Below are 15,302 nucleotides of genomic sequence, written 5' to 3' on the forward strand. Positions count from 1 at the left end.
AGATTTTTGTGTGTAACGTATGTTATGTGTGTTTAGTGTTTTGCAAATCACTGTGTGTAGAGTTTTGCAACAGGTGTGAGGTTGACAATGTGCTTATAGTTGTGCAAATATGGGCTGATGTTTTGCATCTTGAGTGCAGTGTTTTGCTAATAGTGTAATACTTTTAATTTTAGTGTGTAAGCGATCCAAAAAAACTGTAAGTGAATTCATTAAAGTAAAGACGTCCTTCTTCCAAATGAATACATTAAAAGGCATTTTAAAGCCTTCAATTCATCCGATTCAAACTGCAGCTGGATCTCAGGGACGAGCTCATGAGAAACGGTGTGTGTCTGTTTGTGTATGGACGTGTGTGTGTGTGTGTGCGTGTGCGTGTGTGTGTGCCTGTTTGTGTATAGACGTGTGTGTGTGCCTGTTTGTGTATAGACGCGTGTGTGTGTGTGTGTGTGCGTGTGTGTGCGTGTGTGCGCGTGTGTGTGTGCGTGTGTGTGTATAGACGTGTGTGTGTGTGCGTGTGTGTGTATAGACGTGTGTGTGTGTGTGTGTGCGTGTGTGTGTGTGTGTGTGCGTGTGTGTGTGCGTGTGTGTGTGTGTGTGTATAGACGTGTGTGTGTGTGTGTGCGTGTGTGTGTGTGCGTGTGTGTGTGTGTGTGTGCGCGTGTGTGTGTATAGACGCGTGTGTGTGTGTGTGTGTGCGTGTGTGTGTGTGCGTGTGTGTGTGTGTGTGTGTGTATAGACGTGTGTGTGTGTGTATAGACGTGTGTGTGTGCGTGTGTGTGTATAGACGTGTGTGTGTGCCTGTTTGTGTATAGACGTGTGTGTGTGCGTGTGTGTGTATAGACGTGTGTGTGTGCCTGTGTGTGTATAGACGTGTGTGTGTGCCTGTGTGTGTATAGACGTGTGTGTGTGCCTGTGTGTGTATAGACGTGTGTGTGTGCCTGTGTGTGTATAGACGTGTGTGTGTGCCTGTGTGTGTATAGACGTGTGTGTGTGTGTGCGTGCGCTGGCTGGTGAAACAGCAGCGAGGCGTCTCCTTCGTGGCATTTGAGAAGTCGGCTTTAATTGGAAGCGACTTTGTTGGGAACTTTTTAAAGATCAGCTCTTCTGAGAGGCTGCGTTTGTAATCTTATTTTATCTCCTCTAACGACGCCTAAAGGCACTCGGAATCCCCAAAACCTTTCAGCCAGGCAATTAATCTCACCAAAGAGAATGAGTCCATAATTTAAAAGGACACAAAGTTACTTAACTTCTTTTTTGGGGGCGCTGGCAAAAAAATTGAATTAGAAAAAACAAACAACAACAAAAAGTCATTTGTTTCCGGGCTTTTTCATTAGATGAACTAATGGATTATTTGAAGCCTTGAGGCTGAAAAAGCAATTCATTATTCAATGGGAAGAAGATTTTTTGCACAAAGAGGGTCGTGATGATATATTTATCCATTACAGTTATTCACTGTCAAAGTCATCTCTGGAGCCAAAGGCCTCGACGTCTCGGCCCACAGGTCCTCATGCGCCGGTCCAACATGAAGGACCCAAAAAATGAAGCTCAGGACTCCTCTAACTGCTGCCTCTGCACACGCCGCTCTTTTCACTGGCGTCCAGGAGGAGCGATTAGCGCCGAGACAGAGACCTGTCAATCAGCGTGTAGCCCCGCCCTAAAGCTTTTTTTACCATGGCAGCGCCGGGTCTTCCGGTCGCCGTAGAAGCCTCGCCCGCAGTCGGGGGTGCAGTAGCCCTCCATGAGGAAGGTTTTCTCTCGACAAGCGGCGCAGCGCCCGACGCCGTCGCAGCGCACGCAGTCCGAGGAGCAAGCTGGAGAGGAAGAAGAGGAGGAAGAGGAGGAGGCTCATTCCCACGTCTCAGACTCATGAAGCAGATTCATTCGTTCATTGTGATTTATTCTTACCTGTGCAGGTGTGAGAGGCTTCGTCCAGGAAGTGGTTCAGGCCACAGTCCAACACGCACTGACCCCGCAGGGCGGCGTAGGGGGGGGCGCACCGCTGGCACTGAGCTGGACCCCGACACTCCTCACAGTGATCGTCACAGCCTGGCACACACACACACACACACACACACACACACACACTGAGAGCATTACAAACCAAAGGGCACAGAGGCACTGAAGAAACCCAAAGCCTATTTGCTCCATTCAGAGTTCCTGTTAGTGAAGTCTGATCCACGTTTAGTAGAATATCAGCCCGTGTTCTATTGATTGATTGTTGCATTATTGCTCCTAATATAACCAGAGATGTGGAATCTTAAGGGGTCTCAAAGAAGCTGCTGACGATAATCAGCCTTAATAAGAACTCCAAGTGGTCACTAGTGCACAGCGATAAAGGAGAGAGGGAGGAGCTGCGCGTGTTCTTCTTCTGTGGTGGACTGACCGAGGCATTCGTCTCCGTCCTGGTAGGAGCCCGAGGAGCACCTCTGGGTGCAGACACCCTCCTGCAGCACGTAGCCCTCCATGCACTGCAGGCAGTCGGTCCGCAGGGGGCCGCGACACGAGTTGCAGCTCCAGTCACACTCTGCAGGGGGGGGGGGGGGGGGGGTCAGAAGAGAGAGACATATTTCATTAGCGGATTTATTCTAAAGCCTCTTGTGTTATTTTATTTTCTCACTCATCACATCTGGGGTTTGGCTCCCTTAATACTGACGAGGGAATTAAACTCAATTATGACTAAATCAACTGTGTGAGCTTTTGGGTTTAGGTTAAAAAGATAAAAGGATTTTGCAAAGATGGGAATCCAATGGGTCTTTATGTTATATTATATGATATTTCATTATACTGAATAAATGATGAGTCAATAATTAATAAAATGACAAATGGTCTTTTTGTGAGCAGTTATTTTTTTCATGGTCAAATGAGAGGAAATAACTTTTAACACATCTGCAAGAATGGAAAATCTTATAATAAATAATAAATAAAAATGGAAGCTTCTGTAAGGGGAGCTAAAGGGTCAATTCTGGGATTCTTCCCTGGAGGAAGATGACTGATGAATCCAAACCAGACAATGTAGGTTGCCCCCCCCCCCCCCCAAGGGGAGGCCTTGAGTCGGCGATAACAACGGATTTAAGTCCAATTAAAAAGGAGCCACAACAGGCAGGAGGAGAGAAAGAAACGGGACGAGTCATTGAACCCTGGAGGCTCGTTCATCAACGTCCAGATGTAATAAAAAGAGTTCACGTTGTTTTCGGACGTTCTGTGTGTGTGTGAGTGTGTGTGTGTGTGTGTGTGTGTGAGTGAGTGTGTGTGTGTGTGAGTGAGTGTGTGTACCTCTGCAGGCCCGGGTCGTGCTGTTGAGGTAGTACTGATGGGCGCAGCCGTCGTACTGGCACTCTCCGAACAGAAGCACCTTGGCCGGGTCACGGCAGGACGTGCAGACGCCGGGCAGGTCGCACGTCAGGCACTGCAGGTCACAGGCTGAGGGACAGGGGGGGGCGACACGCGGGTCAGGTGAGATACAGCGTCAGGTGAGGTACAGGGTCGGGTAAGGGGTGGGGACAGGTGAGGTACAGGGTCGGGTAAGGGGTGGGGACAGGTGAGGTACAGGGTCGGGTAAGGGGTGGGGACAGGTGAGGTACAGGGTCGGGTAAGGGGTGGGGACAGGTGAGGTACAGGGTCGGGTAAGGGGTGGGGACAGGTGAGTTACAGGGTCGGGTAAGGGGTGGGGACAGGTGAGGTACAGGGTCAGGTGACGGGTGGGGACAGGTGAGTTACAGGGTCAGGTAAGGGGTGGGGACAGGTGAGGTACAGGGTGAGGTGAGGTATGAGGACAAGTGACCGTGAGTTACCATGGGTGGGTGAGTTGCTGCTGCAAAACGTACCCTGACAGATGCCCTGACCGTTGTCATAGTAACCGGGGGTACATTGGGGGCCGCAGATACCCGAGGGCAGCAGGAGGCTGCCGCCGGGGCAGGAGGTGCAGAGGAGGGGTCCCGACCCACTGCAGGTCTCACATGACGGATGGCATCCTGAGATGGATAAAACCAAATAAAGATTATTTCCATTCAGTATTATTGTTAGTCGTTAATACTGCACTGTTGGACTCTAAATGGACCATAATTCACTAAATGAACATCATGCTGCATTGAAGAAGACTTGAAACTAGAGACTGAGACCATAAACTCATGTTTACAATGTTTACTGAGGGAATAAATCAAGAGAGAAGTAGAGTCATTTCCTCATAGACGTCTATGGGACCAGAGGAGTCGCCCCCTGCTGGTCACTACACAGAAGTAGAGTCATTTCCTCATAGACGTCTATGGGAGCAGAGGAGTCGCCCCCTGCTGGTCACTACATAGAATGATAATGCAGCTTTTGACATATAATCTCATACAGTTCTTTTGAAAAGGTACTTCATTTTCCTTCATGTTTTTGGCTCGTCACGTAACACAAAGTATTAACAAAGTTTATTAACAAATAAACATCGTGGTTGGCGTTAAAGTGTCTGTGGAAGTCGACAGACTTGTCGCTTCATGCGCAGCTCTGACAGAGGTCTCCTGGGTGAACGTCCGATGCTTCCTGGCTCATGACTGTGTGATTTCATGACATATCTACAGATTGACATCTAAAAAACGCCGCTTTTTATCGCCCACGTCTTCCAGCTCAAGTCTTTCGTGGTATGTCCCCTTTAAGAAAGCCCATGTTGAGAAATGAGGTCATGGAAACAGCATAATGGTGCAAGGACTACGACGAAGACGAGTGAGATCAAACAAAATAACGTTATCAACGCATCCCGCTCCGAGTGCACGTTAGAATAATGCAGCGTTACCACATGGAGGTCTTCCTCCTCCTCCTCTGCATCAAATACACAACGTTTAAATTCTCACTGTGAGAAACTGGAAACTCGAGTAGGATCACTAAAAGCTGCAGAAATATCACAAAACTACACATTCATGAGTCTCTTCTAATCACTATCACGGGTCTAATCATTCTCAGATTGCTTTGCCCCCCCCCCCTCCACACACACATGGAGCTCATATCCAGCCTGGAATAATAATCATCACCACCACAAGAAGATGGAAACATTAAATCTCACTCTGAAGTGGCAAAATTCATCCTCCGGCCCGAATCATCAGCGGGAGCGAGATGTTTCCTGTATATAGAAATGCTATCATCATCCCAGTGGCTCCATGTGTGTGTCTGTGTGTGTGTGTGTGTGTCTCTGCTAAATGAGACCCCAGAGGTTTTGGGTCGCTCAGAGCTTCCTGTTGCGCAGGTTTCTTTTTACAGCAGCTCAAGTGTGGCGGCTCGATGAGGAAGATGATTATGAGGGTGATGACGAGGGGGAGGAGGATGAAGAGCGGCACGAGGCCGAGGTCGTGCAGTAAATGAGCAAGGCATTAAAGAGGCTGGAGGCGAGGGGGGGGGAGGTGAACTGATGATGACGATGAAGGTGGCGGTCACAGACTCACAGTTTAATGGCTCCGAGAGGTGGACGTGATCATGAAGATGTTTTGAATATCATCTACCAGGTGGTATTCTGGTTTAATAGAGTCACCGGTTGTTGACAGTTTGATGGTTTGAACTCGTTGAACTTGGCGTTGAAGGTAAAGGACGAAGATGACTGGAATGACCCCAATGAGGGTGATGACATCATCCCAAACCCTACTTTAGGATGTTTTCCCTTTGTAACTGTTGAATCAATAATGCAGGTTGTCTCAGATGCAAACATGTGGCCAGGGGAGCATTGGGGGGGACGTGAGTGCCTCTGACTGTCACTCTGAGTCATTCCTCTATAAAATACAAAGAATGGACCTCGGACTTATTCATACAGCAGAGAGGCTTTTTTTCTCCCTTAAATTCATCTTTTCTCATGTTACAAAAAGAAAACTCCTCTGACCCCCATTCCACAGGTGATGAATAAAACACCCTCTTACAGGTGTACCAGCTGACCTCTGACCCCGCCACGTGTGAATGAAGCTCCTTACCGATGCAGGCCCCGTGGCGCCCGTAGTGGCCCCGGGGGCAGCTGGAGACGCAGTGGTCGCCTAGCAACCAGGACCTCGCCGCCCGGCACCACAGGCAGACGCTGCCGACGCCCGTCAGGAGGTCAGCGGCACAGCGCTGACAGTCGGGACTGCACGCTGCGGGACAGAGACACGCACACACACACACACACACGCACACACACACACACACACACACACGTACACATGGAAATGAGGGTGTTTAACACACATAAAAACCACAGGTGCCCATAAAGCGCTCATGAAGGTTGGTTTATTTTGTTTTAGTTTGACAGATATTCTGAAACTTGATTATAAAAATAACTTCCTCTGATTAAGGGGTGTTAAAGTGAAACATCTAAGGTGGACGTATTGGTTTCTATTCCTCCAGCAGTGATGGTGGTCCTCTGTTATCCCAACAGTCTTCCTTTATAACAGTAAACATGAGACTGAGCTTCATCAAGCTTCAGGACCTTATCTGCCTCTGCAGATCATGTGTCCTCATCCACACTAAGGCCACAATAAAAATACTCCAACTGCCTTCATCTTCCTCACAGAGAAGAAGGCAGGGGGCGGATGCATCTTCATGCATTTATCCAGAAAAACCTTTGGCTTTACACTTACTTCTTCTAACATCTCTTTACTTTTCAAATGCGGCGCCTGAAGGTTTCTCCTCGAGAAGCAACAAGTGAGCACAGAAGAAACCTCCCTACAACGACGACTCCTCTGCAATAAATACAATCAGCCCTCTGAGATGGACCCCCAGGACCCTGTGTGTGGTACATGGATCCAATGTGAGCAGCGTGAGGCGGTAACCAAGCAACCGTGGGATGAACAAAAGACATAAACTAACGCAGTAGGAGTGGTGTTTATCATCTGCATGTTAACTGTTTCCATGGAGGAGAAATGAAGCTTCGTGAGCTTCTACGTTCAGTCTCAAGTGCAGAATGAACACCTTCATGTCCAGAAGACTTCTTGAGTCCTGGTCATCAAACAGGGAACAACTGGTCATTCAAAGTTAACAGGATGTCACATGTAGAGTCTGTATTTTGTGTTTTATCCAACTGTTTGATAAGTGATATTTGCGGTTTGAGATTAAGCAAAAAAGCCGGAGTGAAGACCAGCTGCATCTCACCGCCCCCCATGTGACCATGTGATGTCATAGAATCAAAGAAAAAGTTGGCGAGGGAAAAAAAAAGGGACGTGGTGTGTTGAGGCGTGTGAAGAAGAGGAGAGAGACAGGCGCTGGGTGGTCCTCTGACGCCTGTCTCGCCCGATGGAGGACAGGTCCACTCATGCTTAAAATGTCAGTATCAGGAGCTCCGCCCTGTCACTCACACAAAGGGGCCGCCTTAAGGGGAACAGGTATGTGAGGCTTTTATTCAGACTGTCCTATTGTACAAATACTCTGCTCACGATTAGTGACAATAAGGAGGACCATTCTCCTGTATCACAGCGTGTGTGTGAAGACATAACAGAGCGTGGGAGAGGCCTCCATGAGGAGCAGATGAAGCACGAACGCATCCTGTCTTTCACGGCATGAACATGACGCGAGGCCTCGGCCCGCTGAGGGCCCGACTTGCCAGAAGCTCTGATCTCTTCATCTCGGAGCGGAGCGGCAACAAGACAAAGACGTGAAGAAGAGAGCTCCAGCGGAGGGACACCTCCACGCCGCTCTGCAGGAGCGACACGTTCGCGGTGGAAAGAGATGTCTCTGTTTCTATGGTGACGCGTTGGTATCATCCAGCAAAGCAGCTCTATTTTCAGCCTCATATGCTGCTGGATGTTCACTCTGGCGCAACTTTGAGGAGAAATAAACCAAATGCCTCTCGCTGTCTCTCCAGACGCACATCAGGCCACGAGAGGAGAGGGAGGGAGGGGGGGGGTGGGGGGCAAACTGTCTGCTCCTGATGTGAGACTCACACTTGTCAGTATCATTTAACTAATCTAACACTGAGGGACACAGGAAGCCAGCGACCAGAAAAAGACGTCTCAAGTTATTAAACTTATAATTTCATCTGATTTCCATCAAGTAAACTGGACCTGTGTGTGTGTGTGTGTGTGTGTGTGTGTGTGTGAGCGAGACCAAAAAGGTGTGTTTACATGAGAAATGAAGAAAGAAAGGAAGAATAAGAAAATAAATGAGGGATCAAAAATATGTCTATGATGATAATATTGTACAAATGTGTGTGTGTGTGTGTGTGTGTGCGGGCCTTTGTGTGTCCCTGTGTGTGTCATGCAGAAATGATGTCCCAAGTATTTCTGTGCCCCCAAAGTGCCTGAAGGCATCTTCTATTAACCAGAGTTTGGCTGAGCTTGACCCATTTGAGATTAAGGCTGTGTGTGAGTTTGCAAACTAACTGCTTGTGTGTGTGTGTGTGTGTGTGTGGTTCCTATGGAGGACATAGGGGGGCCATAGTTCTAATGGAGGACGTCTTCTGTGGGGGCTCATGGAGGGTTCTTGGTCATTTTTCTGTGTGCATGATGAAGATGAGCTGAGTGGGCAGAGCGAGCTCCTAAGCTCAGCCCAGAGTTGCTGGTACAATTCCCCCTGGGGGGCACTCGAGACTTTAAATACAAGTACTCTCTCACACACACACACACACACACGCACAGAGGGTGACCTACCGAGACACTCTCCAGAGACGGCGTGGAGGAACGTCCCCTCCAGGCAGCTGGTCCTGCAGTAGCCGCTCTGCAGGGAGGCTATCGGGGGGCAGGAGGTGCAGTCAGCCTGGGAGGGGCCGGAGCAGGTCAGGCAAGACGGGTGGCAAGCTGCAGGGGGGGGGGGGACAAAAAGTGATGAGACACAATGGTGAAGGAAAGTAGGAGGGGAGAGTTTAGTCCTGATCCTCCTGTGTGTGTGTGTGTGTGTGTGTGTGCGCGCGCTCTCACCGTGGCACACGTTGTGCTGGATGAAGAAGCCCTGGGGGGCGGAGGGGACACAGCGGCCCCCGTGCAGGCTGGACAGGGCCGGACAGGCGGTGCAGTCGTCTGCAGACGGCCCGATGCAGTGCCAGCAGGAGGGGTGACACTCTGGAGGAGGACGCACAGAGACCCCCCCGATGAATATATGTTCACTTATATATACATACAGTGTGTATAGAGAGAGGAAACATAATCAGAAGTTCAAGCTTAGATGTTAGAAGCAACGCTCCAGCTCAGGAGCAACGCATTTACCCTTCAGGCGGAGCCGGAAGACCTTTAAAGTTCAGACGGTGGAATATAAAACGTCCACGTGGTTTATTCTATCGGAGGGATTCAGGTTTTTGGAGCAAGAATTTGTGTTTTGAAGCTCTTCCTCGAGCAGGTTCGTCTCAGGGTCTTCTGAGGTCCTCTGATGATCCTCTGAGGGTCCTCTGAGGTTCTTCTGAGGGTCTTGTGAGCTCCTCAGCTCATCTCAAAGCCTCACAGCTGACATTGAGAGTTATGGTTGTGGTTATATGTCAATATTTAGGTGTATGGATATATCGGTACTTGATATTTATTTGTTTCATTTTCTATCTCACTGATTTATCATTTTACTGTTTGGAAAAAAATCATCAATCTCAAAACGAGCAGAAATGATTCATGTCACATTGAGTTTTTAACATCAGCAGGAAGCTACAGATTCCACTTGTAACTGTCAGCTGCACTTTGAACCAGATCTAATCTGGCTGATCAAACGCTCCTCTGCTTGTTGTGTTGTATTTTGCATCTCTGCCCCCAATTATTTACCTGTGTGTGTGCGTGTGTGTGTGTGTGTGTGTGTGTGTGCGTGTGTGTGTGTGTGTGTGTTTATGGTCCCTCCTCCCTGGGTTCTTTCACACAGCCCTTTCCAGGTCTTGTGTACATTCTGCATGACAGCCACTGGCAGACTGCTGCTCTACCTGAGCCAACACTGCAGTGTGTGTGTGTGTGTGTGTGTGTGTGTGTGTGTGTGTGTGAACTATACAGAAAACATTTACCCCGTGCAAACACCCCGGTGTCGGAGCGAGGACTTTGAGAAGTCACAACAGTGTCAGCCGATCATCGCCCACCTGCTTCACCTGCCCGCTACCCACAATCCCCATGACCTGATGGCTGAGAGGACAAGACGGTCTTCTGTGTTACCACGGCAACCAGTGCACGTCCATGGAAAGCGCCATCGTAGGCACACACTTTAATGTCATCAGTGAAAACACACAAACACTCAGAGGCTTGGTGTCAGACTCCAAGAGGACGAGGAGGAAGAGGAGAGGAGGAGCCAGCTACCTCCTCTCAGCTCGGTTATCTCACATAGGCAAACACATTGAGTCCTGGGGGAGGGGGGGTCTTAGGTTGTGATTTAGTTTGGGGATGGGACCTCTCCCACACCCTCCCCTTAGGGACATGGGTCATACAACCAATGAAAAAATGGGATCATCATCGGAGAAAGGAGCCGCGAGGTGGAGACCCGTCAATCACAGTAAGCTCCGCCCTAAAGCATCCCGCGCTTCATGGCCTGTTTGGCTGTACTGAAGAAGACTTGAAACTGACGTTTACTGAGGGAATAAATAAGTAGAGTGATATTCTCATGGTTACTCATGGTAGTAAACGAGGAGGAGTAGGAGGCGTTTTCCTTCGAGTCTGAAACATCGAACCAAACTGCTCCCAGGCCCAACATGATTGAGCAGATTTGGGGGGGATGCAGAGAGGAGGAGAGGCAGCACCAGGCTGATGAAGATGCTCAGCATGACTCCCTGAAGCAGACCTACACTCAGAATAAACCTCACATCAGCCCGTCTATCCTTTGACTCGGTCCGACTGTGAATACAAAATACCTACGTTCCACCTTACTCTGCCCCCCCCCCACCCGGCCCCCCTCCCCCCAAACTAAACAAACAGCGGAGCAGCGGAGAAGGCTCGGAGGCCCTCAACACTTGAGATGTCCTCAGGCACGACTCAGGTCTGTGTTTACACTTCCTGCACGAGAGAGGCATCGAACCTCCTACACGGCGACTATCTCTGTCTGCACCTGGGGGAGGGGGGGGGGGGGCTCAGACCCCCAGTGTGTGTGTCTTTGTGTGTGCGCGTGGCGCCGTCCTCCCTCGCTCCAGGACATCCACAGCTGAGCCGTTCCGAGAGTGTGTCAGACTCACACACACACACACATACAGCAGCCTCCGATGTTCCCATCACAGCCCCCCCCCCCCCCCCCCCCATCCCACTGAGCTCTAATGAGCCGTAGTTTATCTCGCTATCATCCTGATTTCTCTCCTTTTTTTTCCCTTTCGACAAACATGAAGATTTATTTTCCAAAGCGGGACGAAAGCAGAAATCTAATATCTCATGTCGAGATGCTGCTGAGACGTCATTCTACGCACAGAGCATCAACCAGTAGTAGTTAAAACCAGGAAATCTATATTTAAAATCCTGCTCTCTTTCCTCCAGATGTTCTTCTCAAACTTTCCGCGCTCACCTCTGCACGTGTGCACGTGATCCAGGAAGCTGCGCGCGGGACACCCGGAGGCGCAGACGCCGTGCGGCGGCGGGGGGGCGGACTGCGGCGGCAGGGGGGCGGACTGCGGCGGCGGGGGGGCGGACTGCGGCAGCAGGGCCTCCTCCGGTTTCACGCAGCGGACGCAGTCCGAGGCCAGTGGTCCCACGCAGGAGCGGCACGAGGGATGACAGTCTGGAAGGGGGGAGAGGGGGGAGAAGGGGGGTCGTTGTGTTATGGTTTGCATCATCTTAGCTATACTAAGCTAATACTTAGCTGGGGTGGAAGCGCTTACTGTGGCAGGTGCCGTCCTGGGAGTAGAGCCCCTCCCCGCAGGCCTCCACGCACTGGCCCTGGTGGAGAAGGAGCCCGCTGGGACACGCCTCGCACTGCGATGCCGAGGACCCCCAACAGGAGGCGCAGGAGTTGTGGCAGGCTGAGGAGGGAGAGGGGGGGGGGGGGGTGGGGCGGGGGTCAGAACATTAAGGCTCTCTCTCTCTCCTTCCCCACCACAGATTTGAGAGCGGTCCTACCTCTGCACCGGCTGTGGCCGTCCTGGTAATGCCGGGCCGGACACTGGGAAATACACTTCCCATGATGCAAGGCGGTGCCCGGCAGACAGCTCATGCATGCGGGGTTGTCAGGGAAACAGGAGGCACAGGACGAGTCGCAGGCTGTGAAACGGAAGCAAATGTTAAAGAGCAAAGTCCCTCTTGGAGGTCAGGGGGGGTCGTAGTTCCCCTTCGTCCCTCAGGACACTTTCCTCTAAATCTACAAAAACATTGACATAACCCTCTGTCATTAAAACATACTCAAACAGATATTCCTACGGCAAGCCGGGGGGGGGGGGACATGCAGCAAAGCCATCAAATCAAACCCGGGAAGCCCTGAGGGGGAAATCTGAGAAGCTGAAAGCCCTTCAGCGCTCTCATTTTAATCCTAAAAGCACAAAGTGCAAAGTTCTAATGGATGTGGCCTTTTTTCCCCCACGGGTTCTTTTTTACATTTTCTAAAAACGCCGGGAGCCACGTGGGACGGAGGAGGTGAAGAGTCTCCCTCGTTGACCCCCATCAGGTGTGTTCTTCCCAGAAGGAGGAGCTCCGCCCCCCAAACCCCCCGAAGGAGCTTAATCCTCCACCTCACAGCTCAGGAATAGAACCCATCCATATTCATAGAGCATCTCCTTAAGAGCTTCTGAATGCTCGTTAGAGCGAGAGAGAGGCTAATTAGCCGCCTGTGTTGTTTATTTATTTTATTGTTTGTTTTCTAACTAAGAGTTCTGCTGACTTTGTGTTGTTTTGTTTCGCGTGAAGTCGACGCTGGCGAGAAGCTCCACAGGGAGGCAAAAAGAATAAGAAAAAGCAACACAAGCCCGAACAAACATTCACCTCCATTTGACCCCAAGCACCGAACCGCTCGGTGTCTCCGGTGTCTGTGTAGGACCCCAGAACATTCTGCGAGGCTCCGCCCCTCCGTTTGAATGTTGACTTCCCCTCGTGATAAGGCGAGCGTTTATGTACTGCTTTTCTCTCCTTATACCGGTAACCCGCTGAACATATGTGCCATTATTCTCCTTTATTTCCATCTTTATGTGATGAATAAAGCCAAACATCACGATTAAAGGCGGTCACAATCAAAAGAGAAATAACATCACCAACCCCCCTGCAGCAGCGCAGTGTGGAGGTGAGTCGACATTACCGTGGCACACGCCTCCACGGCTGTAGAAGCCGGAGCCGCAGTCGGCAACGCATTCCCCGTCTTTGAGCAAGGCAGCCGGGTCCGAACACGAGGCACACTCCTGGCGGGTCGGCCCGCGGCATTCTGAGCACGACAAGTGACAGCCTGGTGGGGGGAGCAGAGAGAAAGCTTGTTTATGATTCTGGAAATACAGGAATTTCCAGCTTTTTTCATTCTTTTTACATTCTTTGGCCGGACATTTCTTGACCTTACATGTTCTCATTTTTTCCCATAACATTTTTGGGACTATATCTTTTTTTGGTCTAATATTTTACTCTTTTTTCCAAAATATTTTTCTGTCTAATTTTTCTTCAAAACATTTTTTAACCTAATAATTCTTCACTTTGTTCAAAATAATCTTTTCACTGTTTTCCATGTTTTTTTTGACATACTTTTTTTTTGAAAATATTTTTTGACCGGACATTTTTTGACCCAATTTTTTTTCAAAATATTTTTTGACCTAATAATTCTTCACTTTTTTCAAAATAATCTTTTCTTTGTTTTCCATGTTTTTTTTTACACTTTTTTTCCAAAACATTTTTCTGCCTAATTTTTCTTCAAAATATTTTTTGACCTGACATTTTTTGACCCAATTTTTTTTCAAAATATTTTTTAACCTAATAAATCTACACTTTTTTCAAAATAATCTTTTCTTTGTTTTCCATATTTTTTTTACACTTTTTTTCCAAAACATTTTTCTGCCTAATTTTTCTTCAAAATATTTTTTGACCTAATTTTTAAAAAAAATATTTTTTGACCTAATAATTCTTCACTTTTTTCAAAATAATCTTTTCTTTGTTTTTCATGTTTTTTTTACACTTTTTTTCCAAAACATTTTTCTGCCTAATTTTTCTTCAAAATATTTTTTGACCTGACATTTTTTGACCCAATTTTTTTTCAAAATATTTTTTAACCTAATAAATCTACACTTTTTTCAAAATAATCTTTTCACTGTTTTCCATGTTTTTTTTACACTTTTTTTCCAAAAAAAAATTCTGCCTAATTTTTCTTCAAAATATTTTTTGACCTGACATTTTTTGACCTAATTTTTTTTTTTAATTTTTTTTAACCTAATAATTCACTTTTTTTCAAAATAATCTTTTCTTTGTTTTCCATATTTTTTTTACACTTTTTTTCCAAAACATTTTTCTGCCTAATTTTTCTTCAAAATATTTTTTGACCTAATTTTTAAAAAAAATATTTTTTGACCTAATAATTCTTCACTTTTTTCAAAATAATCTTTTCTTTGTTTTTCAGGGTTTTTTTTACACTTTTTTTCCAAAACATTTTTCTGCCTAATTTTTCTTCAAAATATTTTTTGACCTAATTTTTTTTTAAAATATTTTTTAACCGAATAATTCTTCAATTTTTTCAAAATAATCTTTTCACTGTTTTCCATGTTTTTTTTGACATACTTTTTTTTCAAAATATTTTTTGACCCAATTTTTTTTCAAGATATTTTTTGACCTAATAATTCTTCACTTTTTTTTAAAATAATCTTTTCACTGTTTTCCATGTTATTTTTACATACTTTTTTTCCGAAACATTTTTCTGCCTAATTTTTCTTCAAAATATTTTTTGACCTGACATTTTTTGATTAATATATATTTGATTTGTTCAAAACATTTTTTGATCTATAACATTTTAAAACCTGTTTTCAGTTTTTTTCCCTTTCCAGGAAGTCGGTGGTTTCGCTTCAGCGTGTTAACAATGACAACAAATCATCTGCTTTTACAACGGCAATAAACCACACCATCAATGACCTGCAATCAAACTGGAACTAAATCACAGCCTTGGAGCTGTCTCTATGGTTACCGTTAACAGGGGTGTTTCATGAGCGGCTTTAACAACACTGAACACTGTGTGAACAGGAGTGTGGGGAGTCCGCGCACAACTTTAACAGTGTCTGCTGTGTGTGTCTCTTTCTCTGAACAAATACAAGACTAAACACAAACTGATGGGACAACCCCCTGACAGTCCTCCCAGAAATAATCTGTGAAGGAAAGACAGGATTGCCGTGACAACGTTGCCCCCCCCCCCACACACACACACACACACACACTTTGGCACCAACCACCCTGCTTGTCAATGACTTCACAACGAATTTCTGACGCACACATTCGCAAGCTGCTGTTTTAATGAAACCATTCAGAGGGTCTGCCTATATATATATACATATATAC

General features: G+C 47.3%; 1 protein-coding gene across 3 annotated transcripts in view; it reads right to left on the reverse strand.

Annotated features, from left to right (window-relative positions):
- Positions 1 to 15,302, reverse strand: part of fras1 (Fraser extracellular matrix complex subunit 1) — a 99,256-nt gene that overhangs the window by 41,903 nt on the left and 42,051 nt on the right. For all 3 annotated transcript variants that reach the window (XM_062562602.1, XM_062562601.1, XM_062562600.1), the window contains exons 14-25: positions 13,081 to 13,224; positions 11,916 to 12,056; positions 11,678 to 11,818; positions 11,365 to 11,577; positions 8,841 to 8,981; positions 8,574 to 8,720; positions 5,928 to 6,083; positions 3,822 to 3,968; positions 3,271 to 3,417; positions 2,381 to 2,521; positions 1,903 to 2,043; positions 1,668 to 1,808 (exon numbers count right to left, since the gene is read on the reverse strand). In XM_062562602.1, the coding sequence (XP_062418586.1) occupies positions 1,668 to 1,808; positions 1,903 to 2,043; positions 2,381 to 2,521; positions 3,271 to 3,417; positions 3,822 to 3,968; positions 5,928 to 6,083; positions 8,574 to 8,720; positions 8,841 to 8,981; positions 11,365 to 11,577; positions 11,678 to 11,818; positions 11,916 to 12,056; positions 13,081 to 13,224 (1,800 nt within the window). The remainder of the gene's footprint in view (positions 1 to 1,667; positions 1,809 to 1,902; positions 2,044 to 2,380; positions 2,522 to 3,270; positions 3,418 to 3,821; positions 3,969 to 5,927; positions 6,084 to 8,573; positions 8,721 to 8,840; positions 8,982 to 11,364; positions 11,578 to 11,677; positions 11,819 to 11,915; positions 12,057 to 13,080; positions 13,225 to 15,302) is intronic.

The sequence above is a fragment of the Pungitius pungitius genome, chromosome 5 (genome assembly GCF_949316345.1).
Source record: "Pungitius pungitius chromosome 5, fPunPun2.1, whole genome shotgun sequence".
In the NCBI taxonomy this organism is placed as follows: Eukaryota; Metazoa; Chordata; class Actinopteri; order Perciformes; family Gasterosteidae; genus Pungitius; species Pungitius pungitius.